This window comes from Physeter macrocephalus, chromosome 2 (assembly GCF_002837175.3).
Source record: "Physeter macrocephalus isolate SW-GA chromosome 2, ASM283717v5, whole genome shotgun sequence".
Classification (NCBI taxonomy): Eukaryota; Metazoa; Chordata; class Mammalia; order Artiodactyla; family Physeteridae; genus Physeter; species Physeter macrocephalus.
The window spans coordinates 134,477,775-134,504,856 of NC_041215.1; the positions used below are offsets into that span (position 1 = coordinate 134,477,775).

Below are 27,082 nucleotides of genomic sequence, written 5' to 3' on the forward strand. Positions count from 1 at the left end.
GGGAGGTGTGAATACCAGTAGCCACCATCCTCTCAGTGCCAGCGGTAGCCCAGGGATCATGGGATCCAATGCTATGTGGTGTTGCAGTCAAACAGCATAGAGACAACAGGAGAAAAGACCAGATGTCAAGAGTTAGGGCTCACGAGGCAGCACCTCTTTAGCCAGAGCTGGACTTCGTAAGCACCTTCTTTTCCCATGTCCCTCTCTCTCACTCTCATTCACTCCCCAAAGCTGCCCCCTGACCACCCCCTTCCTCTCTCTAAGTCCCTCTAAAGCCTGAGCAGGATCTCTCAGAGTAACCTGGACCCTGGGGTGCCCCTTTCATTGAGATTTTCCACAAAAGGGGGACCCAGCAGAATACCCTTGACCTTTCTTAGCAAGGCTTGCAGTAAAGAGTGGAGGGGAGAGTGGATGCACTTACGATTTAATAAAGATGTTTTACCCTCATCATAGACCTGATTTGCAGGCATAACTGTATTACACGGGCTGACCCAAGGCCTGGAGCTTCCCCCAAATGGTAAAACCCACATCTTCTCTACAGAAGGGGGCTGCAGGGTGCTGGGATGGGAGAGGTGTAGCCTCTGCTCATCTGTGATGCTTTGTGCAGGCGGATAAGTGGTGTTGACAGTGCCTCAAAGGCTGAAGGGCTCACGTTGGTGAAGACAGTGTAGGGGCTGGGGGTGTCCCAGAACACTGCTGAGTGCTATGGAAAATGCAGTGGTAAAGATTATGCAGACCATGTGTGCAAGGAGCATGCAGCCTTTATCAGACACAAGAGACAAGAGCATACGGAGAATGACAAACAGCAACACTACGGAGACCATTTCCTTTCTGGAATGTCCACTAAAGTAAAGTCATCTACTCTTCCCTCTTCATTTCCATATTATGTCATTGCTCTATTCATTTCAGTAGCAATATTAATTCTTTGGGTATTTCGTTTCTTTAAACAGAGCCTTTCTGCCCTGTTATTTTCTCAGACTGATAGCTTGTAATTCGATACATTTCTGAAAGACTTTTCATATGCAGCTATAATCCAGGATCCAACCGGAGCCTGTACTTTAAACTGGAGCATTCTTTTGTACCTGATACATGTTGTCATGGGCTATTTTTAAAAGGGGTGGGACCCTGGAGGTGAGTCCAGGGATAAGAGCCATTCCACCCTGTGTTCTATGCTAAATTTAGCTTTCCAAGTGTTATATTTGTCAACAGCACCCTAAATACTCAAGCTTGATTTCAGTGGGTAGGGGGTAGTAGTCCAGAAACAGACTTGGTTCTTTGTGAGAGCTTTAAAAATAGCTTATGGTAGACAGAATTGGCTTCACAAGTAGGACATGGAGATTAGTTCTACATGGCAGCATGGCAGAGTTGTTGTTTTAAAGAACAAGAAGAGCTGTATGTGTGACTCTTACATTAAAAAAAAGCCAAGCAAAATAAAAACAAAACCAAAAAAACCCCCACAAATGGCTGAAAATCAACCCATTCATTCACCTATTTATTCAATAATCATTTGTGTAATATTATGTTCTAGGGTGTGCTATTAGGTTTGGGGGATTCAGAGACAAAAAATATAACACATTTACTCTCAGGGAACACGTAGAGTCCTGGCCACAGCAATTAGGCAGGAAAAAGAAAAAAAAAGGCATTCAACTTGGAAAGGAAGAAGTGAAACTGTCACTATTTGCAAATGACATGATACTATATACAGGAAAGCCCAAAGACTCTTCCAAAAAAATACTAGAACTAGTAAAAGAATTCACTAAAGTTGCAGGATACAAAATTAATATATAGAAATCTGTTGCATCTCTATTCACGAATAATGAACTATCGGAAAGAGAAATGAAGAAAACAATCCCATTTACATTTGCATCAGAAAGAATAAACTTACCTCAGTGGGTAAAAGACCTGTACTCAGAAATCTGTAAGGCATTGAGGAAAGAAATTGAAGGTTACGCAAACAAATGGAGAGACATTTGGTGCTCATGGATTAGAAGAATCAATATCATTGAAATGTTCTACTACCCAAAGCAATCTATAGATTCAATGCAAACCACATGAAAATACCAATGGCATTTTCCACAGAACTAGAAAAAAATAATCTTAAAATTTGTATGGAACCACAAAAGACCTCAAACAGCCAAATCAATCTTGAGGAAGAAGAAGAAAGCTGAAATATCACACTCTCAGGCTTGAAACTATACTACAAAACCATAGTCATTAAAACAGTATGGTACTGGCACAAAAATAGACACATAGATCAGTGGAACAGAATAGAGACCCCAGAAATAAACACATATGGTCAATGAATCTACAACAAGGGATGCAAGAATATATGATGGTGAAACGTCTCTTCAATAAATGATGTTGGGAAAACTGGACAGCTACATGGAGAAGAATGAAACTGGACCACTCTCTTACACCATACACAAAAATAAACTCAAAATTGATTAAAGACTTAAATATGACTTGAAGCCATAAAACTTCTAAAAGAAAACATAGGCAGTAACCTCTTTGACATCAGTCTTAGCAATATTTTTTTTGGATATGTCTCCTAAGGCAAGGGTAACAAAAGCAAAAACAAACAAATGGGACCAATTCAAACTACAAAACTTTTGCACAGTGAAAAAAACCATCAACAAAACAAAAAGGCAACCTACTAAATGGAAGAAGATATTTGCCAATGATATGTCTGGCAAGAAGTTAACATCCAAAATATATTAAAAATGCATACAACTCAATATCAAGAAAACAAACAATCCAATTAAAATATGGGCAGGGGACCTGAACAGGCATTTTTCCAAAGAAGACATACTGACGGCCAACAGACACAAGAAAAGATGCTCAACATCATTAATCATCAGGGAAATTCAAATCAAAACCACCAGGAGATACCACCTCACACTCGTCAGAATGGCCATCACCAAAAAAGATCACAAATAACAAATGTTAATGAGTACATGGAGAAAAGGGAACCCTCATGCACTGTTGGTGGGAATGTAAACTGGTGCAGCCACTATGGAAAACTGTATGGAGCTAAAAATAGAACTACCATATGATCTAGCAATTCCACTTCTAGGTATTTATCTGAAGGAAAAAAAAACACATTAATTAGAAAAGATATATGTACCCCTATGTTCGTTGCTGCACTATTTACAACAGTCAAATATGAAAGGAACTTAAGTGTTCATCCAGAGATGAATGGATTAAGAAGATGTGGTATGTATATACAATGGAATATTAGTCAGCCGTAAAAAGAATGATATCTTGCTATCTGTGGCAACTTGGATGGCCTGGAGGCTATTATGCTAAGTGAAATAAGTCAGACAGAGAAAGACACATATTGTAATATCTCACTTACATGTGGAATCCAAAAACAAAACAAAACAAAACAAAACAGAAACAGACTCATAGATACAGAGAGTAAGCTTGTGGTTAGCAAAGGGGAGAGGGGTTGAGGGGACAGATAAAATAGCTAAGGGAGACTAAGAGGCACAAACTTCCAGCTATAAGATAAATAAGTCAAGGGAATGTAATAATACACACAGGGAATATAGTCAATAATATTGTAACAACTTTTTATGGTGACACATGGTAACTGGTCTTATTGTGGTGAACATTTCATAATGTATAAAGACACCGAATCACTATGTTATACACCTGAAACTAATGTAATATTGTGTGTTAATCATAACTCAATAGAAAAAGGTCACATGGAAAAAAGCAGTGACCCTAGGACCCCAACACACAGGAGTTCTTTATCTTCCTTCCCACCAGCTGAACGATGTCTTTTAGTTACGTGAGTAACACTGTTTCCTCACCCAGCTCTCTTGGTTGGGCTCCTCCTTTCCTGCTGCACACCAATTCTGCCCATCAAAACCTTGCTTGGATCAAAGCCATTTGTATCTCATCCTCATCCTTCTCAGCTTGTTTAAAAGGCAATGCATAGCCTTCAAGATGTAACTCAAGTCTTATCTCCTCTGCCTACTTCAGTCCATATGAAAACAAATTCATTCCAAGGGTGAATTTGTGTACGAAGTTGCTCCGCAATTGTCAAAATCTTTGAGAAACTGAGATAAAACAGAAGAAGGACCAGAAGACTAGAGTTTTCGTTTTCAAACAGGAAAAGAACTTGATTCTTCAAGTCTGAATTGACGTCAGTTCTGGGCAAGATCCCTAAATGGATCATGAAAAGGATTGGTTGGGAGTATTTAGAAAAGGAAGCGGGGGCACTTGGAGCTCTGTGGGTCACTAGGAAGCAGTGAGGGTGGACTCAAAGAATTTTCTTTTGTGTCGTGGTTATCTCATTAATATGCAAGGAGATGTAGGCATAGGTGTGAATATTTCAACCTGTAATCGAAGGTTGAAAACGTTTTAGAGAAGATGGAAAAATATGGGTCTTTGTTTAGGAAAATATTGCTAAAAAACTTGAACTGGAGAAATAATATACATGGTGCCTATAAAGCAGTGGCTGTAGAGTGGAATCACTGAGGAGCTCTTAAAAACATTGATGTCTGGATCCCAGCCTGAGAGATTCTGATGTAATGGGCTGGAGGGTGCAGTGTGGGTATCAGGATGGTTAGAAACTTTCCAGATGCTTCTAACATGCAGCCAAGGTTGAGAACCATTGCTCACAAGGGAAGACCAGAATCTGTTTCCAGCCTGATACTGTATAGATGCTCACTGAGGATTTGAGTGAACATGTGGACGAGTGGGTATCAAATTGGTGGGTGAAACCAACATCCCAGGTCCATAGGATCCTGTTGTCCTCGTGAATCACTTGGTTGAAATTGCCACTCGCTGCTGGGGGGTCCCCTCGTTTCTGGCACTAGAGGTTTCTCTTTCTTTTTTAAAAATTTTATTTATTTATTTATGTATTTATTTATGTATTTATTTATTTATGGCAGCACTGGGTCTTCGTTGCTGCGCGCGGGCCTTTCTCTAGTTGCGGCGAGAGGGGTCTACTTTTCGTTGCGGTGCGCGGGCTTCTCATTGCGGTGGCTTCTCTTGTTGCGGAGCACGGGCTCTAGGCGCGTGGGCTCAGTAGTTGTGGCTCGAGAGCTCTAGAGCGCAGGCTCAGGAGTTGTGGTGCACGGGCTTCGTTGCTCTGAGGCACGTGGGATCTTCCCGGACCAGGGATCGAACCCGTGTCCCCTGCATTGGCAGGCGGACTCCCAACCACTGCGCCACCAGGGAAGCCCCGAGTTTTCTCTTTCTTGTTTTTAAGCTCAGAGGTAGCCGTGCTATGGATGTGGTGATGTTTATACCTAACTTTAGGTGGCCTCAGTGCAGCAAATTATTTGACTTTATTTTAAAACCCTCAAAGCATGCCAGTATAGAGTAACTTGTGTCAGTTTGAGTTCCCTTACTCACTGGGACGCTTGGTTTTGTGTAACCCAGAGTCCTCCCTGGAACCCTGAACACCCCTGTGCTTTGCCTCCTCATGCTTCCCCACTTCTGTGTCTGCTCGAATGTGTGTGTTCTGTCCCGCCTGTGGCACAAAGTTAGCTCATTTAATTTTTTTTCTGGTTGGTTTGTTTGCTTTCAAGTTAGCCAACCAACAATGTTACTTAGCGAGTTTGGTAACTATACTGAGGACGTGAAGGGGTCTATCACAGTTTGTACAGGCTTGTCCCACAAATCTCCTCCATCTCCCTCTGGTGCAAACACTGAAATCTTCCTTCCTGTTCTCCCTTTCAGTGTGGTTCCACACATCTCAGGCCTTGCTAGTTTCAGCTTCAGCTTCAGGGAGCTGGTCAAGGAAATTCTTCTGAACAAACACAGTGCCCTTCTTGAAAGAGAGGGGTTCTGATGAATACAATTTTCTCCTACTTCAGTCCATATGAAAACAAATTCATTCCAAGGGTGAATTTGTGTACGAAGTTGCTCCGCAATTGTCAAAATCTTTGAGAAACTGAGATAAAACAGAAGAAGGACCAGAAGACTAGAGTTTTCGTTTTCAAACAGGAAAAGAACTTGATTCTTCAAGTCTGAATTGACGTCAGTTCTGGGCAAGATCCCTAAATGGATCATGAAAAGGATTGGTTGGGAGTATTTAGAAAAGGAAGCGGGGGCACTTGGAGCTCTGTGGGTCACTAGGAAGCAGTGAGGGTGGACTCAAAGAATTTTCTTTTGTGTCGTGGTTATCTCATTAATATGCAAGGAGATGTAGGCATAGGTGTGAATATTTCAACCTGTAATCGAAGGTTGAAAACGTTTTAGAGAAGATGGAAAAATATGGGTCTTTGTTTAGGAAAATATTGCTAAAAAACTTGAACTGGAGAAATAATATACATGGTGCCTATAAAGCAGTGGCTGTAGAGTGGAATCACTGAGGAGCTCTTAAAAACATTGATGTCTGGATCCCAGCCTGAGAGATTCTGATGTAATGGGCTGGAGGGTGCAGTGTGGGTATCAGGATGGTTAGAAACTTTCCAGATGCTTCTAACATGCAGCCAAGGTTGAGAACCATTGCTCACAAGGGAAGACCAGAATCTGTTTCCAGCCTGATACTGTATAGATGCTCACTGAGGATTTGAGTGAACATGTGGACGAGTGGGTATCAAATTGGTGCGTGAAACCAACATCCCAGGTCCATAGGATCCTGTTGTCCTCGTGAATCACTTGGTTGAAATTGCCACTCGCTGCTGGGGGGTCCCCTCGTTTCTGGCACTAGAGGTTTCTCTTTCTTTTTTAAAAATTTTATTTATTTATTTATGTATTTATTTATGTATTTATTTATTTATGGCAGCACTGGGTCTTCGTTGCTGCGCGCGGGCCTTTCTCTAGTTGCGGCGAGAGGGGTCTACTTTTCGTTGCGGTGCGCGGGCTTCTCATTGCGGTGGCTTCTCTTGTTGCGGAGCACGGGCTCTAGGCGCGTGGGCTCAGTAGTTGTGGCTCGAGAGCTCTAGAGCGCAGGCTCAGGAGTTGTGGTGCACGGGCTTCGTTGCTCTGAGGCACGTGGGATCTTCCCGGACCAGGGATCGAACCCGTGTCCCCTGCATTGGCAGGCGGACTCCCAACCACTGCGCCACCAGGGAAGCCCCGAGTTTTCTCTTTCTTGTTTTTAAGCTCAGAGGTAGCCGTGCTATGGATGTGGTGATGTTTATACCTAACTTTAGGTGGCCTCAGTGCAGCAAATTATTTGACTTTATTTTAAAACCCTCAAAGCATGCCAGTATAGAGTAACTTGTGTCAGTTTGAGTTCCCTTACTCACTGGGACGCTTGGTTTTGTGTAACCCAGAGTCCTCCCTGGAACCCTGAACACCCCTGTGCTTTGCCTCCTCATGCTTCCCCACTTCTGTGTCTGCTCGAATGTGTGTGTTCTGTCCCGCCTGTGGCACAAAGTTAGCTCATTTAATTTTTTTTCTGGTTGGTTTGTTTGCTTTCAAGTTAGCCAACCAACAATGTTACTTAGCGAGTTTGGTAACTATACTGAGGGCGTGAAGGGGTCTATCACAGTTTGTACAGGCTTGTCCCACGAATCTCCTCCATCTCCCTCCGGTGCAAAGACTGAAATCTTCCTTCCTGTTCTCCCTTTCAGTGTGGTTCCACACATCTCAGGCCTTGCTAGTTTCAGCTTCAGCTTCAGGGAGCTGGTCAAGGAAATTCTTCTGAACAAACACAGTGCCCTTCTTGAAAGAGAGGGGTTCTGATGAATACAATTTTCTCCACATCAATATGTTTAATACTTTTAGCGTTTCAGATGAAGTTTCAGATGGTACCTATTTGATGGAGGAACCTCAGTTGTAAAGAAATTTAATTGCTGAGGCCTTTTATTGCAGAGTGTGGAGTGAACTTAGGAGAAGACAAAAATGCAAGCAGAAGAGGATACCCAACTTTTAGCTGAATGATTCAGTGAACAGACTAAATCTCTCTACCTAGCTTGCCAGGTAGTCCACTGGATGTGAATATACTTTTTTTTTTTTAACATCTTTATTGAAGTATAATTGCTTTACAATGGTGTGTTAGTTTCTGCTGTATAACAAAGTGAATCATTTATATGTATACATATATCCCCATATCCCCTCCCTCTTGTGTCTCCCTCCCACCCTCCCTCTCCCACCCCTCTAGGTGGTCACAAAGCACCGAGCTGATCTCCCTGTGCTACGCGGCTGCTTCCCACTAGCTATCTATTTTACGCTTGGTAGTGTACATATGTCAACGCCACTCTCTCACTTCGTCCCAGCTTACCCTTCCCCCTCCCCGTGTCCTCAAGTCCTGAATATACTTTTGTAAAGAATATTTTGGGGACTTATAAGTGTAATGTTTTGCCCATGAGAGACACAAAAACTGGTTCTCCATACCAAGTCTTGTAGCTTTGGTAGCTAACAAGAGGGAATTTTTGCTTCTCTATCAAATGAGACAAAAAAAAAAAATCCACCTTAAAATGATAATGAGATATACAAATGGTAGTGTTCAAATGGTAATTATTATTTTCACATGATATCAGGATCTTTGCATCTTGCTATTGAATCGATGAATGATTTCCTTTTCCTCAGAAGCGTCTGAGGATGAGTTCTGGTGATGTTCTGTGGAACAACCCAGCAGAGCCTGAAATGTGGGGCTGGCGTGTTTGTTACAGGGTCAGGCTGGTTATGCAGGGCTGCGACTGCCCATGTGTTCGGGCCACGAGGTAGAGTTTCCTTGTGCTCTTGGGAAAGGGCAACTGTGTGGATTCTTTCCTAGGCCATTGGGCAAATGGCTAGCTTCCTTCTGGGGTCAAGCGTCCAAGTAAATGGGCAACACTAGGGCAGGAAGTCATTCCCCTTGGGGACATAATGAGATCCTGATTACTTTCTCAAACAAACTAATGCATCCTGTTATCCTGATCAATATTCTGCTTCCTACCCGAATTGTTTCTGTAAATGGCCAGGGACTAAATCCGATGGACTAAATTCAACGTTCCTACCGCCTGGCACCAGCCCCAGGTCTTACTGTGGATTTACTTTCACGCCTTTTTTGATCCTCGCTTTCCTTATTTAATTTCTAAAGCCCACTCCTCCTTCATCCCTACTCCCTATAGCTTTTTAAAATTACAACATTTTTTCAAACTTACAGTTACCAAAGGGGAAAGGTGGGGTGAGGTATAAATTAGGAATTTAACCTTAACATACACACACTAGTATATATAAAATTGATAAACAATAAGGACCTACTGTATAGCGCAGGGAACTATGTATACTCAATATTTTGTAATGACCTATATGGGAAAAGAATCTGAAAAAGAATATATATATATATACATGTATAACTGAATCACTGTGCTGTACACCTGAAACTAACACTACATTGTAAATCAACTAGACTTCAAGAAAAAAAAGAAAATACTACGTAAGTGAAAGAAGCAATTCACACAAAAATATGAAAACATTTTTAAAAAATAATAAGCTGAGTCGGCATGTAAGGCTCTGCTTTTAAGAGCCCAGGACACACCCACCCACCCATTCACCAGAGTTAGTCACACAGACATTATCATCCAAAAGTATTAACGTATCCTAACCTTCTCTCCAAATAACAATGTTAGCACAGCACACCTCATTTAACAAAACATTAAAACATTTTACTTCCTCAGATCAAGTGTATCTATTAATAATGGATTAAATTGTCTGTACTCATTTCACATGATTGAGAAGTCTCATTCCCGTCCTGTGGAAGAAGAGTACAATACTGGGGGAAAACACCCCGCTAACTTATTTTCCTGACAGCGCTACCCAGCCTGGTGCAGATCCTGCAAAGCAACGTGGTCACTTCTCATTACGAATGCCATCTCATCCAAAGGTCAAGTGCTGCTTTCATCAGGGCCCAGGAGGGCTTTTCCGGGAGCTCAGAAGCAAAGGTGCCCTTGAGCACTGCCATCCCCCGTGGCTGAGCGGGAGATGGGGCAGCCCGGACCTCGGCAGGCACAGCCACGAGTAAACAGCCCTGGAAGGACACTTACAGACTCTGGTGATGGAGCTGGAAAGCATCTCATTGAAGTTCTCCCTAATAAAGGCGACGAAGTTTCTTTACAACTGTCATGGGGATTTAATTACATGATAAAATTGCAGCTCCTGCCTCTTGAGACAAATTGCCTGTTCAGACTGATTGTTTTTTATGAGTCTCACACAGGGAGAAAAATACTTCTCTCCTGAAGTTGGTTTGGTCCGATGGCTATGCCCTATCATCCTTACTTCCGTTCTAGAAATGAGAAGTTTACTGGTCCTGTAGTTGAGGAGGGGGGTTGCTTCTGGTGGAGTCCTTTGGTTACTTTGCAAGTCTGCACAGAGCAAAGCGAGCCCAGTGATGTCTGATGGATTTAAACTTCATTGTCCTTATGTTTCGGTTTGCAAAGAATGAGAACCTTGAATTTCCAACAGAAAAATAGGAAAAGGGCATGATAAGAAATAGAAATGACCACTAAACATATACACAACGTCCCTTTTTACTAATTAGAAATGCAAGTTAAAAGGAGACATCTTTTTTGCCTATCCAATGGTGAAAGGTTTTTAAAAAATCAAGTTTGGGAAGTGTTTAGTGAAACTGATATTTTCAGAGTTTGCAGGCGGAAGGGTAAATTTCTATACCATTTGGAACTCTTCTGTATTGAGTGTACACATAAGGGGCATTTTTCAGGCACTAGAGGCCTATGGAGATTCAGAGTAGAAATCCTCGCCTTTAAGGAGGGTTACACTTTGTGGGAGAGACAGACAAGGCAGCTGTTAGCTGGCAAGTGGAGTGAGATCACTGATCAATAGGGGTACAGGTGTGAAGATGAGAACGCATCAGGTAAGGTATCAGAGCGACAGGAAGAAGGGGTAGGACAGGCTTTCTCCGAAGGTGGCATCTGAGCTAAGCACAGAGGGAACTGAGGGAAAAGATGGCTCATGACCCCTGAGGGTGTCTGTCTCCTCCTCTTGGCCTGTGGTGACGGATGAGTGTCCCATTATTCTGGGCTGAGCAAGAGGCAGGCAGGCGTCCCTGGCCTCAGGGCTGTGTTGGTGGGGCCCAGGGTGCAGTCTGGAAGGTGGGTGATCGAGAGACCAGGCAGCGATCAGGCAGGCAGAGCTGGGGGATCTGGGGAGGATGCAAGCCGCAGAGAGCAGGTCTGAGGGATCAGAGCCGAGGTGCACGGCAGGGCCGAGACCTTTGGTGGACACAGAGGTGCGCTGCCCAGACCCCACTTTTAGGGAGGACTTGTTGCCCCGGCTGTCAGCTCCTTCTGGGTAGAGAGGCATCTCACTCCAGAATATGCTTCTCGACGTGGCAGATCCAGTGACTGATGGGTACCGGTAGACAGGTCCTGCCACCGTGACCCCAAGTGGGAAAACCGTGATACGTGGATCAGCTCCAAAGCTCCCCTTGGGGCTGGCCGAGGCATGGCGGGGCCTGGGTCACCGGCCAATCCCTCTTTCTCCCCTCCGCCTCGAAGGTGTGGATCCCCAGCAAATACCCTGCAGGGCAAACGGCGCCCAGCTGTGAACCCCGAGGCTCCTGGGCCACCTGGAAGGACGGGTGGGCACGTTGTCAGAGCGCGTGAAGACAGGAGATCAGAGATGGCCTGCCCCAAGGCCAAGAGGGGAGAGAGGGCCTGGGGGTGTCACTGAGGCCTGGTTCGGACCAGGGTTTCTCAACCACAGGTGAAGGACCAAGGATTTTTTTTTTTTTTTTGGTCCCAATTTGTCACAGAGTGATTCTCTTTCAAAATACAATTAAAATTAATTACAAGAAACAATAAAATGGAAAAAAGGCATAATTACAAGTCCAGTAATCACACACATGGGTGTTATATTAATTGTCAAATTGCTGTCAACGTTTCTAAATGTTTACTGTCAATTTTCATGGCGAACACTTTGCAGAGCAACCCCTACTCCCCACTGAGCTATGAGTAGCGTCTTTATTGATCAGAGTCCCAGGAGTACAGGGTGGGTGAAGGATGTGGGAGAGATGGTGGGGCGGGTTAGTTCACAGCACATCTTTTGGACTCTTGGACACCTGCTATAAAATTGGAACTGGACATTGTTGGACAGGGGTTGCCAAGCCTTTTTGTGAAGTGCCAGATAGATATTTTAGGTTTTGTACGTTGTATGGTCTTTGTGGCAACTACTCAGCTCTGCCATTGTAGCATGACAGCAGCTATGGACACTGTGTAAATGAATGAGCAGGGCCGTGTTCCAGTAAAATTTATTTATAAAAACAGGTAGCCGGCCCTAGGGTCATAGTTTGCCGACCTTTGCTGTAGGCAGCAGGGAACAACTGCAGGCTTGTGGAAAGGAGAGTTACATGCACCCCCAAATAAGAAACTGTTATTGCGTCTTTTTCTCTGCATACCTTTTTCCCTCCCTTCACTGCAATGAAACGTGCTGTTTATTTTCAAGGCAAGTTTGACTGAACAGCAGCCAACAGAGCATCCAGATACCAGGCACACATTTGTCTCCTGTGATGCCTATCCTGCTTTGGGTTTGCTAAACTTCTTGAATCTGTAAGTTTATATCTTTCATCCAATTTGGGAAATGTTTGGTAATTATTTCTTTAAATATTTTTTCTGCTCCATCCTCTTTCTTGGACTTTGGTTGAATGTGTCAGACCTTCTATATTGTCCCACAGTCCCTGTTCATTTTATTTTCAATCGTTTTACTTTCTGTTCTTCAGACCGGATACTCTCTATTGATCTGTTTTCAAATTCACTGACTCTTTCTCCCGTCATCTTTGACCTGCTGTTCAGTCCATTATTGACTTGAACAAGGCCAGCCCTGGCTTCAGGGGAGTTGGGGAAATGTTGTTTTTTCTCCAGCTGGGCACATGGTGTTGTCATAGGGACTTTATTGGTAAAGGAGGAGGGGGAGTGGGTGTGTGCAGCTAGCCATGACTCCCGGCACCAGTCTCTCCACCTCTATCCTTCCTACATATGTAGGAGTTTTTCATTTTTTTCCAAATTAGATGATCTCATTCCATTGCTGAGTGGCTCCTCACTGTCTTTGCATATAAGTGAAAATGCCTATGTCTAGGATCTGTGGCCTCACACAATACAATGCAGTCCCAAAGTGCTTGCCCAGATATTCCTCCCTCTCCCCTGACTAACACACCTTATTTCCAGCCAGCTCCTACTTCCGTGAGTGCAGACTGTGTGCTCCACATCTGCTTCCTTTGCTCCCTCAGTGTGGAAGAACTTCCTTTCCGTCCCAGCCTGTCAAGAACACGTTCGTCTTTCAAGGGCCAACCCGGGAGATTTTGTGTCCTTCATATGTTATTTGGTCTGTTAATATTTACTACACACCTACTATGTGCCAGGATGTGGTGATTAGGACAAGCCCAGACCCTGTTCAATATCTGGCTGTTGAATTTGGTATTTGGTACCAGGCCATAGGTAGTGCATTGGCCATTTCCAATTCGTTTCTTTGGAATGTTTATCCTCAGCAGAGTGCACCATTGCAGGAACCACCATCATCCTGGAAAGGTAGAAAAGCCTCTCCCCTCTTATCCTCGTTTCTTTTTGTTCTTTCGAAACTCTCCAGTGTGCTGGGGAGTGATGCTAATAGAAGTATGTCATCAGCATACATTATGTCTTTATTAGCCTGTTTCTCAATTTTGATTCTGAAAATATCCTGATTTAGCCTAATTGCAATTTCACTGTGTTCCACAGGCAGTGACGGTTCATACTGGGGGGAGCTGAGACTTGACCCTGTCGGATTTTTCTTCCTGCCCATATGCTCTGAAGCTGGACCATTAGCTCGAAAGCATATATCTCATCTCACCACAGCAATTCAACCTGCTCCTGGGAGAAAAGAGCCTAGGGTGTGTGTCTGGCAGAAAGCACAGGAATATCTTCATTCTAGGTGGTGGGAGATGTTTTTCTGAAGCTAAAACAAGGGCTGCTGCTGGAGCCATTTTATTCCTAAATAATTTAACTATATTCAAAGATAATCTGATGTTATTGTAGGAAAGTGTATTTCTAATAAACTCCACTTGATCTGGGTGAATCAATTCAGGCAGCGCATAATTGAGTCTGTTAGCAAGGACTTTAGCAAGAATTTTGCAATCAGCGTTAATTAAGAAGATGGGACAATAATTTGTGCATAATTCCGGATCTTTTCCTGGCTTGTGAATCAAAGTAATAAGAGCAATGCTCCGGCTGGTGGTGGGATGGTGTCATTAGGTGCTGATTTATAAGTACTTAGAAAGGTTTAATTTCATTTTGCTTCGAGCAGGGTCTCCCTGCCCCCACATGCTCTGATCAGGGCTGTAGCCGAGGCGGCAGAGCTCTTGCCTCTCCGTCCTTCCCTGTCATCACTGACCTCCTGCTCCGCATTTTTGTTTTTATTCTGCAACTGAGTGCCCCGTTCATTCCTCCATGTTTTTTCTTAATGCTCTTATTTGAATGATTTGAAGCGATGGACTCCATGCTATTGATGTTGTGCACGTGTGTGTGTGTGTCTGATGTAAAGTTGATCAGTTGTCACGGCCTCAGTGGGGACATATTCATGGACCTTCCTGCCACACGTCTCTGGGTGGGTATGTGTCAAGAACCCTTGACTACCAGTCAGAAAACATACCCAGTTTGTGTGCTGCTCCTAATTGGCTGTTGCCCAGTAAAGGGACACATGTGAGCCTTGGTGTCCCCATCTGTAAAATGCAGCCATAGGACAATTACAGGCATTAAGGAGTACCAGGAAGAGCTCTGGATTTCCACCTCCTCCGGCTGTGGCATCTGAGATGTGGAACTCACCCTGTCTGAGCCTAATTCTCCTCAGCCGGAAAAGCGGGAAAGACAATAGCCCTTGGGAAACGCGTACCTAAGAGAAGTGTTCACTGCATGTGATTCCTCCATCTTTGCCCCCACTTGCGGTTGGCTCCAGTGCTAACAAGCTCTAGTCTGTGGACTTACTCTCCTAACAATCAGAACAAGGCTGGCCCTGTGCAAGGGGGCTGGTCTTTGGTGATTCGAGCTCGTAAACCAACCTACCACCACGCGATACCTTCTCTGCCCATCTGGCCGGGAGCCAGCCGTTCCTTTGAAGTTGGGGCCCAGTCTACACAGGACTCTGCCAGGGTGCACGACACCTGAAGGTGTTGTGAAGGCAACAGGCTTTTGTTAATCTCCATAAACACAAGTCGTTGTTCTTAGAACCCTAGTTCGTCCCTTTTGGAAACACCCTGAGAGATGACCACACCGATCCCATATATATATATATTTTGTGTGTGTGGTACGCGGGCCTCCCACCACTGCGGCCTCTCCCGTTGAGGAACACAGGCTCCGGACGCGCAGGCCCATCGGCCACGGCTCACGGGCCCAGCTGCTCCGCGGCATGTGGGATCCTCCCGGACCGGGGCGCGAACCCGCGTCCCCTGCATCGGCAGGCGGATTCGCAACCACTGCGCCACCAGGGAAGCCCAATCCCATATTTTTAAATGAGGAAATTAGGGTTCAGAGAGATGGACTGACCGCACAGGTTCAAGGTTCAAGACCACTCAGTCCGTGGGAGAGCCAGGGTCACCTCACCGTTAATCTCTTGCTGTATCCATTACACCAGCAATGTACACACACTTGTCATTGGTTCAAATGTAAGTCCTCCAAGGCAGGGGTTCTGCTTACTTAACTGACATTCAGCTCTTGGGTTTTCTGTGGGCGATGTTCCCCTCCGCACACAGGGACAAAGGGAGTAGATGTAGCTTGGATGGCACAGCGTGCTCAGCGTCAAGCTGGTTGAATGAACAGTTAAATTCTGCCAACGGACCCACTGGGTCTATGTCCATCCCACGTTCACCCACACTCGTTCCCCACCTATACTTGCTGCTGGGTGAGATCTCTTAATAAAAACCCAATTAGTATTTCTTTAACTTGCCTCCAGATGCTTAAATACCATTACCCCAAACACACCATAATGCCTCTAGTTGTCTATTTCAATCAAGAATTCAAGTAGCATCTTGACTTGTATATAAGATATCAGCAGCAAAATCATGGAATGCTGACATCCTTAATAATAGCAATTAGTAATCAGTTGTTTCTTAAGTAGTTTGATTACGCCAGTTACCAAATTGTACAGTTGATGCATTTGGGGGGCAAGCGGGGTCTCGCCACCCCTCCCCCGCATCCTTTCTCCCTTGCTGTGTGCTCGCTGGTTAGTGAGCTGGTAGGCATTGCAAAGAGGCGAGGACGAAAATTCCGTTGTTGCTAATATTCAACAGTAGAGACTTGCCTTTAGCAGAAAGTAGAATCGAATCTTTCTTTGCAGAAAGACTCATATCCCAATCATGTCTGTGGAAACGCAGTCTGTGTCCACCCGGGTGAATGTTAGCAAAAGAGCTTGGCCAATCCGTGCAGCCAGGGCACCCAGAGTTTGAGCCCTTATCAGGGCTAAGACCCTGAGCCAGGCTGCGGATACCAGGCAAGGGTCTTGACCTCGACGAGGCCATATTTGAGAATGAAACATTCAGTGGGTATAAAAATTAGCCCAGCGAGGCTGTGTGTTTCGGAAACTGATGGAGACTGAGGGCTTTGTGCTCTTGTGGAGGGAAGTGGTGGGTCTGTGGGTCGGGTGTGCAGGGGGGCCCTCTTGTGTGGGGTGTGGAAGGAGGGCATGGCCTAGGTGAACCGAGGAGGCAGGTGAGGTCCTGACAAGCCCTGGGATTTGGGAGTCGTCCTGGCAGGAAGGTTCTTCTTGGGAGGGGGTAGGTGGAAACGATGGGGGAGCAGATTGTGGATGAGCTGGGGCCTCAGCCCTGTTCCCCTCATTACACACACACGCACACGCACACACGCGCACACACGCACACGCGCATACGCGCGCGCACACGCACACACACACACACACACACACACACACACACACACACACACACACACGGAGAGAACGAGAGAGATTGCTGTGTCCCTGTCCCAGGCCTCCTTCCCTGGTTCCTCACAGCGGGCCAGTCTCAATCTGACTGGCGGGGAGCGGGCTGAGCGTCTGTTAGCGACCTCCATACCCTTCCCAGCATCCCACAGGCCATCCAATGTACAGCTCTGCAGGAGAGCAGGTGGCTTCACAAGGGCACAAGTGAGCTGCGTCTTTAGGGGAATCCTGATTGAGGACCACTCTTCTGCCTCGTGGCCAGGCAGGGAGGGTGCATTCTGCACTTTGACCCATTATCTGCTGGGGCTGAAGTTTTAAGTTCCTTTGTCCTCTGCCCTCCTTAAGGGGACCCATGTATACCTGAGGGGTTCTCCGGAACAAGTCATTCCTGCCGTTTTCTTGGCCGGTACCTCTTTTCCCTATGCTTTTATTGTGATGTGACATGGCTGCACAGAAATAAATAATAATCATTTTTTCTGCTCTTTTCAGTGGGAGGAATAAGCTCGCACACAGGCACGGGGGTCTCGCTGAGAGAAGCGGGTCCTTGTATATTTATGTTGACAAGCAGAAAGAATTGTTACTTTTCTTTTTCTTTTTCTTTTTTTTTTTTTTTTGCAAATTGTCGTCTTATGAACACTACTCAGAGTTCTTTGAACAAGGGTTGTCCTTGGGATGGACAACTTTTCCTCCCCTTTCCCCGCAAAGCCTTTTCAGCCTGACCTTCGGCCCTGCGTCTCCTGGCCGGGGTGGGCGCCTGCAGCCCCTGCCCCTCGCCGGGCCCGGCCTGGTCTTCTTGCTCATCATCAGCCTTTCATCTTCACCTTCCTCCTCAGGAGGACTGCAATTGCAGTATCCATTCCCAACGTGGGCTGCCCTTCAAGGTGCTGCTACAAGTTCTGACCCCGCTTCACACATTCTAAAGCGCCAGCGTGTATGTCTGAATGCAAACAGCTCTTGCTTCTCTCGGGGCTGTTCCCCCATGACTCACAATTACCCCCCGAGAAAGAGCCCATTTACTCCCACACTCAGGAAAAAGGAGGCCTCGCTCCATTTTAGGCTGAGACAGTGAGACTTTGGGATCACGGCCTCAGAGGAGCCTGGAGATGGAAGGGGCCTCACCAGTGATCTGAGCCAGCGTTGCCCAAGGCGCGTCTGCAAACCACCAGTCCCCCTGGTGGTGGCGAAGCCACAGAGAGCCTTTAAGCTGCCCTTGCGTATTCTCTGACAGCATGGTTCTGCAGGGACCTCCCCCGTGGAGGTTTGCTCAGGGACCTCTGCTTGCGAATCGCTAATCGAATCTCATGAACTACTGAATAAGTAAAGGCACTGGCTCAGAGAGGGGAAAGTGACTTCCCCGAGGTCACACAGCTCATTGGGGGCAGAGTCCAAGCTTCCCTCTGGAGCGGCTCACTCCAAGGCTACTTGAGGCACCTGATGGCCTACCTGTGATGACACAGGCTGGGCTCTGAACTCCTGGGAGGCCGTCCTGTGTGTTATCCCTGTTTCTATTCTCCCCTCGTTACTGCCAGGCTCACAGCAAAGGCTCAAACATTGTCACAATCACAGAGCCCCCCTGATTTCTGTCTGGATTGGTGGTGCTATCCTCTACTCACCCCCAACCCCTTCCCAGCATTGCTCAGCTTTGTCACTTCTCGCCTTTATCTCTGTGTCTACCCCACTCTCTTGGTTTAGACCCTGTCATCTCTCACCTGGGTGACTGCCTTCAGTCACCTCCGAACTAGATCTTGTTTCCTAACCTTTCTTGTTTCTTTCAAATCCCACTCTCACATGTTAGCCAGAGAGGCGGCCCCCCAAGGCAGGTGTGAGCGTGCTGCATCTCTACCCCGGTTTCAAGCCCAGCCTGCTTCCCCCGCAATAAAATCACTGGGAACAGTACGTGCCCTAAGGTCACGGGCTTAATCATTCAGTTACCATCATCCCGAAACAAGAACAACCCAGAACAAGCCCAAGTCCTTACAAGATGTCAGCAGCATTGACCTGTTCTTGCCCTTCTGAATTGCACCGTTCGGCAGGGAGAAGTAGATACGGGTATGATTGAGAACATACAGGTTCTTCGTGGGAGGGAAAGGGACACTCTTCACACAGATTTCATTGCTTTCAAGTGTTTAGTAAAGTGGTGGGGACAGTAAAGACGGTGCAGGGCATTAGTAATGTGAAAAGAAATGATATTTTATTTTATTTTTTGTTGGAAAGACTAGATTTTGATCTTGGATTAATAAAAATACGTTATTAATACTGAAAGAAAAATATTATCACATCATTAGCTTTTCACGCAGTTCATTTAAAATAGTAAGATGTTACCTGTAATTTATATTAATGTGTAGCACTGACGACGTGCCCTACTGTGAAAACACTTATGCTAGTTAATAAATGGATCTAAAGGACAGATTAGGGCTGTTGTTAAAGGACAAGAAATGACATTTTAACTCAGGGACTCCAAATACACAAACCCCCAGCCTGCCGGGATGGGTCTGTAAAAGGAGCTGTGATGAGCGGGCACTCGCTCCAGTCAGAATCCCAGCAGAAAGCGGACGGCGGGACTCCAGGGCGTAACCAAGGCGGGCAGGGCTAGGGAAGCCAGCTGGGGTCCCCAGGGCCACGGTGGGAGCCCCCCTCCCTGTGTCTGAAGGGGCAAAGAGGGAGGTAGGAGGTGCCACCCAGGAGCTGAGCCTTCAGCCCAATGGTGAAACCAAATCACAGCGATGATCTGGCAGGGAGGGGTCCCCAGGGCAAACACCCTCCCCTCCCCGCTCCTCGCAGCACCCTGCGTTAGCTACACCCAGTGGGGGTCAGAGAGCACGGGCCAGGATGATGTGGTTCATAAGAGCACCTCATGGGCAGGCACTGGGCAGGGGGCAGGGGGCAAGGGGCAGGGAGGGTCTGGAGCGCACACGCAAAATGTAGAGCTCAACACTCCTGGCCAAAGCGCAGTTCAGGATTTCAAAGTCCCCTCCGCACCCCAGGGCAGGCTCCTGGATTGTTGCGTGTACCAGGTGCTGTCTCGGTGAGGACCCCTGCCCATCCAGGCAGAGCTAAGGTCTGAACAGAGGTGTGGTGCTCTCTGGGCTCACGCCTTCTGGGCCCTCACCATGATCGGGGCCCCAGATATTGGGAAGGCCAAGCAAAAGAAGAAGCAGGGGCCGGTTTCTCCCTAAAGCCTCTGCAGCTTGTTTACACCACCAGTGAGAAGCAGCACCGAGATTGCACCCAAATCACAGGGGAATAGAGGGATGGTCACCCCCAGAAGTTCCAGTCTCTGATCTGTCCCTTCATCACATTAAAGCTCCACTCGCCAGCACCAATGCCCCAGGCAGTTCCCTTCTGGTGTCCTTCCTGGATGTGTGAGCATGTGTTTGTGCACGTGTGCGCTTGGGCCTCGTGTGTGCAATGGTACGCGTGTGTACATGCGCTCGTGTGTGTTGGGAAGGAGTCTGTCTAGTGGGGGGAGGGGAGCCCTGAACATTCCTTAGGAGTCAAGACTAACATTGTGGAGGGCACATCTGACAAGCTAGAATTAGCACGATGCAATGAAAAGTTAAGCTCTGGTCAGGGAAATCATTTTCAGCAAATATGACGATGGGATTATATACATGTTATGGGAAGGAGACCTACAAAATGACCAAAAAGGCGTAAAGAAATGAGGAGATATTGCCCAAAGACCTGACTAGACAAGGACCCACATGTAAAAAGGTCTACAAAGAAAACCCAAATGCTACAGATAAGACTTGGTTCTGAGCAGTAAAGAAAGGATGGGGGGAAGGGTAAGCTGAGATGAAGTGAGAGAGTGGCATGGACATATAGACACTACCAAATGTAAAATAGATAGCTAGTGGGAAGCAGCCGCATAGCACAGGGAGATCAGCTCGGTGCTTCGTGACCACCTAGAGGGGTGGGATAGGGAAGGTGGGAGGGAGACGCAAGAGGGAGGAGATATGGGAACATATGTATATGTATAGCTGATTCACTTTGTTATACAGCAGAAAGTAACACACCATTGTAAAGCAATTATACTCCAATAAAGATGTAAAAAACGAACATAAAAGGATGGACGAGCAGGCAGTGGAGAATGACCAGGGTGCACTTACTAAATTGGAGACTTCACTATGAATATTAACCACCCGTAATGTTCAGGGTGTGATGTGACACACACTCACTAACCGGAGGAACAGAAATCCTTTCAGAAAACAATTTGGACAATTTGTTATCCTTGTCCCAGTAATACAGCTCCTGAGAATGTATCCTAAGGACAGAACCCTGAATAAGAAAAAAGCATATGAATGCTAATAAAGACACTAAGTATAGCATTATTGATAGTAGTAAAAATGTAAACACATAGCCCCCTCTTGTAGGCATTTGGTTTAAATATTTTGTGATTAATCACCTCAATAGGTGATTGAAATTAAGAAGACATGTAGCAATATGGAAAGTACTTTAGGTGTATTAACTCAACAGAACAGAACACAAACTTATTATCTACCACACGGTTATAAGTAGAGGAAATTTACACATGCAAATAGACTAGCTTGGAGAACAGTGGAGAAATGAAAAGAGGTGCTGGGTCGGGATGGTGGTGCCACGGTTTAATTTTTCTCTTTTTAAATTTTTTGTATTGTACTTTAATTGTTGCCTATGTGACATACTGTGTGTATATCTATGTATGTGTATTTGTATATATATAGACACATAGTATATATCATAGTATAGATCTATATATCATAGTATATATATACATATTTACTGTGTATATATTTACATAGTATATATATATATTTACTATGTACTGTATAGTAAATGCAGTAAATATGTGTTATGTATATGCTATGCTATATATATACTATGACATATACTATGTATATATAAACAGATATATACTAGGTACATGTATATATACAGTATATGCAGCATGTGGTATGTATATAAATAAGAATCATACAGCTGGGCACGTACCATTCGCCTTTTTTCAACCATTTGCCCTTCCACCCCCGAATGTTCCCCACCCCGACCCTGTGCACACGATGCGGAAGCAGCGGATTCATCGCAGTTACCTAGGAGCACCCCGGGGGGCAGCTGGGCCGAGGGGTCCTTCATCCAGTCGTCGTTGGCCAGTTCTATCACGGCGTCCACGTGCCGAACTTCAGTGCAGATCAAGTCCCTCACTCTCGCCTCATCCCTGGCTTCCAGGGCTGACTTCAATGTATTTACGAAATCCGAGTTGACCGGGTAATCGGGAAGGCAATCAGAGATGGACATTGTGATGTCGTCTGTGTGTTGACCAAGCTGCTCTTCTTCCCAACTGAGTCCAAAGTCAGCAGCTGGGCGGAGAGGGCTGCGGGCGTGTCTATAAATAGAAGAAACGTGGCTCCAGTTACAGGCCTGGGAACGGCCACCCGCCAGCCGTCCTCCCCACCCCCTACCTCACAGGGAGATGGGAGTTAATCTCCCCAAGGCCTCACTTAAGGATCATTCTAGAGAGGGGGGCAGTAGACCTGTTTGTGAGTGGGAGAAGCAGAGGGGACAGGGTTTTTTTAAAAAAAGCTCTTGTCGGTACTGCTGATCAACTTCTTCTTTTATCACAGTGAGACTCTGTCCTGAAACTTTAAAATCCTTTTCCCGAGCCTGGGCTTGCAACCTCTGTTCTGTTGAAAGGAGCATAGGGTAACGTTCTACACCGCGTATTCCTTCACTTCATCTAAAAAGAGAGTCTGGTTGACTATAAATTGACATGCCTTGAAATTGAGAATGCAGGGAAATCTTTGGTTTCCAAATTCAGGATGGACTGGCTGGTCTCGAGAAGACAAAAGCATCACATAAGTGAACCCCAAAAGTAACCGAAGTATTAGCAGCAGCCTCTGTACTTCTCAAGGCTGCTAACTTTGGCTTAAAGCACCCAATTCCATGCCCCGTGGAAGTGCAAAGCGCTGATGTTGGTTTCCGTGCATTCCTGCGGGGTAGTGGACTTTTTTTCCATAGCCTCTGTCTCTAGTGGTCCTGTATCTCCCCACCTGAACCTGGGCACAAAACACAGCTGCTCCAGCAGCGCCTGTATGCTGTAATGACCTGAGGGGCCCAGGCTACGCCATTTAGCTTAAAAATTAATTTTTGGATATATTAAAATTGAAATACATTGAACGTAAAACACTGTGTAAGTTCGAGGTGTACGTCATGTTGGTTTGATGCATTTATATATTGTAACGCGATTGCCATTGTACTGTTAGCTCACACCTCTACCATGTCGCAGAATTATGACTTCTTTTTTCGTGGTGGGGATAATTAAGTTTTCTTCGTGTCTTAGAAAGTTTGATGTTCATAATACAATATTGTTGTCTACAGACACTATACTGTGCATCAGATCTCCAGGACTTATTTACCCGCTGGCTGCAAGTCTGTGCATTTCAATGACATCTCTCTTCTTTCCTCACATAGCTTTATTTTTTTTTAAGTTTAAAATTTGAAAAATCAAAAATAAATTTTAAATTGAAGTATAGTTGATTTACAGTGCTGTGTTATATTCTGGTGTACAGCAAAGTGATTCGGTTATACATATATATGTATATATATCACATAGCTTTTATAGAGCCCTCTTCACCTTGTGTCCCAGTCTTGCTACCTCTTCCCTTTCTTACTTTGTCTCGTCTCCCTGTGTGATGGTTAATTTTATGTGTGAATCTGGCTGGGCCACACTGCCCAGATACCTGGTCAAACATATTATGGACGCTCCTGTGAAGTTTTTTTTTTTTTTTTTTATGAGATGATGATGTTGAATTTGGTGGACTTTGAGGAAAGCCAATGACCCTCCATCATGTGGGTGGGCCTCATCCAATCAGCTGAAGGCCTTCATAGAACAAAGACTGATGTCCCCCAAGCAAGATGGAGTACTGCCAGCAGACGGCCTTTGAACTAGAACTGCAATTCTTCCTGGGTCTCCAGCCTGCTGGCCTACACTGCAGGTTTTGGACTTGCTGGTTGCGACAACTGTGTGAGTTGATTTCTTAAAATAAATCATATATACCTTTATTTTAAGAATATATATATATGCACACACATCCTCTTGGTTCTGTTTCTCTGGAGAACCATGAACAATACACCCCTCTCCTCTCAGCTCCTCTGCATGATTTTGCAGCTTCTGTTCCATACACTGATGCTTTTCCCGACATGTCTGCATCTGCATTTGAGGAGCCAGCCCTGAAGTTACTACCTAATATTTGTTCTCCTTCCTCCTACCTAAGAGACCCTGGGTTTTCTTTGTTGTGACAATGTGCCTGGCCCCTGGTGATGAATCATGTTTATCTAAGTCAGTAACTTCCGCCCTAGTCTCCTTGCTAGCCACTCTATGAATTAGCCTCCCTTGCAACCCAGTTCTGGCCAGTGAGGGCAGGCATGGTCTGCTCTGGTGCGTCTGGAAAGTTCTTTGCTCTCCTGATTGAAAGGGGAAGTAGTGGCTGGCACTTTTTTCCTTTCCCTTTCTTCTTTCCTTGAACAGGGACATAATGTGTGGAGCTGTGACAGCCAACTTACAGCCATGAGGTGACGGACATGAAATGAAGGCTCAACATACTCAGGTGAGTGGGACAGAAAGAGGGGACGAGACGGATGCTTCCTTGATGACATTTCTGAACCTTTGCCCCAGCTCCAGGCCGCCAACTGCCAGATTTCTTGTCTTTATTCCTTAAGTACTATTCATGCGTTTTCTGTGACTTGCAGCTAAAAGTATTCCTGGTCGATGTAGGTGTGTTCACTCTGCCTTTAAAACCATGGACACATTCTGGTTTCAGCCTAAAGAGACGCAGCAGACACAGCTCAGCCTGTGAAAAGAATGTGAGGCAGCCCCCAAGCTTTCTGTTCTTTGGTAGTTGAACTCTTGCCTTCCATGACAAAATCTCACTGTGTGTTGCAAGGACAGCAGCTGACCCCAGCCTCCCCGAATATGGAGCGGTGGCATGATGGGCTAGGGTCATCAGTGAGCAAAGCAGCCAGGGCCACTTGAGGGGCTGCTGTTGGACCCCGATGGAGATGTTCTTGGAATTGCTGGCAATGGGGCTCTGCCTAGAAGGGAGGTATGAACTCTGTAGATCTGTATTCAGATGTTTGACTAACTTGCAGAGCGTGTGGTTGGCCTCTGGTTCTTTCTTTCAGCCGAAGAATGATGGGTTTTGAAAGAGATTTTGAACCTGAATTTCCAAGCACAAATGTTTTGTAGCATCAGATGCCTTACATTTAGAAAGAAATTTGACACCAGCACGTTTGTGTCAATACAAAGAGAGGGAGGGTAGTGACCACAGGAAAATGATCGGAATTTGGGTAAGGTAATTTAAAGAAATAAACTGAGAATTATTAGAGATTGCTATCAAACTTCAAATCAGAAGGGAGCTAAAGATGAAGCACTTGTTAGGCAGATAATAAGATGACAAAGCCTCAAAATACGGCACTCACTGATCTTAATTACCAAGCTATCTGCTGGGTGTTTAATCAGTAGCACATATACTATGCTAATTATTCTGGCTAATTTTGTCATAATGTAATTCTTTATCGACCCTGCTATGTATAAATTAGGAATTGAAATGTAACTAACACAAATTATATTTAAGGCAACACGAATTTCTTTATTTCAACGTGAAATCTTCTGATCTCTATTTCTTTGTCTTTCCTGTTTTGATTAGTTCATGGGAGCCCCTACTGTCCACCCTGCCTCAGTCCCCCACTGGCTGAACAATCATTTGAGGAGGAAGGGACGCAGTATCAATATTTCCCCTTTAACTTCTTGGAAATCTTGTATTTGACTTTCTCCTTCACTGACTGTCCTTGAAGGGGCAGAAGATATTTAAGCAATCAATAGCGGAGGGAGCCTGGCTTTCTCTGAATCAGATAAAGGTCGCTTCATTGTTCTGCTTGGATGTTTCAATGCTCATCAGAGGGTACCATAATTCACAGATTTTCAGTGATATATTGTATGTGATTTACATCAAGTTATGTTTACAAATGTGTTTAGATGAGGACTGGTAACAGATCCTCGTAGAAAAGCATAAACATTAGCTAGAATTCTTTTTGCATCATACAGTTGGCATCCAACGAGCTTGGTATAGCTGTGCAGAGCCCAGTAGCACGCCTTCAGAGACCACCAGCCTTGGAACTTTTTCTCTGTCAATACTCTTGGTCTTGAACTATTTTGCAGCAAGATAACAATGCCTGATGAGTAAATGAACACAGTGTGGGTCTAATTTGGTCTCAGCCCCGTGTTAGGATGAAAATCAGTGAGTCGGTTGCCAATGGAGGGTCATGGTCTGGGAGAAATGGTCAGTCCCAGATGCACAGACCCCACTGTGACCTCAGGTCAGGGACAAACACCAGGCATATCCAGGTTAACTCAAAGTGCCTGTGGCATAATTCCGCTGTGAAGCGGGTCCACTTCTGAGACTGGCTGCTTCTTTGAGCCTGAAAGGCCCCTGTTAGATCCTGAGGTCCTGGAGAGCTGCTCCTTCAACATACGGGTTCCCTGTGGGTCAGCCCCCAAGTGCTCTTGGCTCAAACCTCACCGTCCAATCCAGCTGTGGACCCTATCAGCTCGGGGCTGGCCCGGGGCTCCCTTCCTGGCCGTGGTGTTTCCATCCGCCTCTGGCTGTTCTCTCCTCTCTCCCGTTGCCAGCTTTAGCAACACAGATGTGTCTCCCCGGGGTCAGAAGCTTTTCAGCTCGGTGGAAGATTTTTCTAAATTCCTTTTTAAGGGGTTCCTCATAGCTTTTCAGGCTTGACAATTTCAACCAAGACATACGTGTGGCGGGAAGGGCTCACCCATCAACCTGCTGGGCTGTGGGGAGCTGCTCTGTGAAGGGGCGTTGTTGCGTGGTCTTTATGGGCAGCAATTCATGCACCCAGAAAACAGGGGCCACTTTCCTTTCCTTTGTGTCCTTGAAGGCTTGAAACAACGTGATGGCATGTGGGCACTAGCTGGATGTGATAAAAGCCCTTTACAACTCTTGACTGTTTTTTTTTCTTCCTGTTAGGGGCATGATTTATGATGACACAAGGATGAAGTTATACAGCTGGAGACGTGGACATTTTCCATTAGTATAACCATCAAAGACACAACAACAAACAAATGAGTTTCACTCAATAAACACATTTTTGAAGCAGAATTTAATTTAATTATTTATTTTTGTTACTTTTTTATTGAAGTAGAGTTGATTTACAATGTTTCAGGTGTACAGCAAAGAGATTCAGTTATACATATCTATATCTGCATCTGTATCTATATCTATTC

At 45.4% G+C, this 27,082-nt stretch overlaps 1 protein-coding gene across 1 annotated transcript in view; it reads right to left on the bottom strand.

Annotated features, from left to right (window-relative positions):
* Window positions 1–22,119, bottom strand: part of ASB18 (ankyrin repeat and SOCS box containing 18) — a 60,085-nt gene extending 37,966 nt beyond the window's left edge. Inside the window, exon 1 of the mRNA XM_028482876.2 lies at window positions 21,873–22,119. Coding sequence (XP_028338677.2) covers window positions 21,873–22,077 — 205 coding nt within the window. The 5' untranslated portion in view covers window positions 22,078–22,119. The remainder of the gene's footprint in view (window positions 1–21,872) is intronic.
* Between the last annotated feature and the right edge of the window lie 4,963 nt (window positions 22,120–27,082).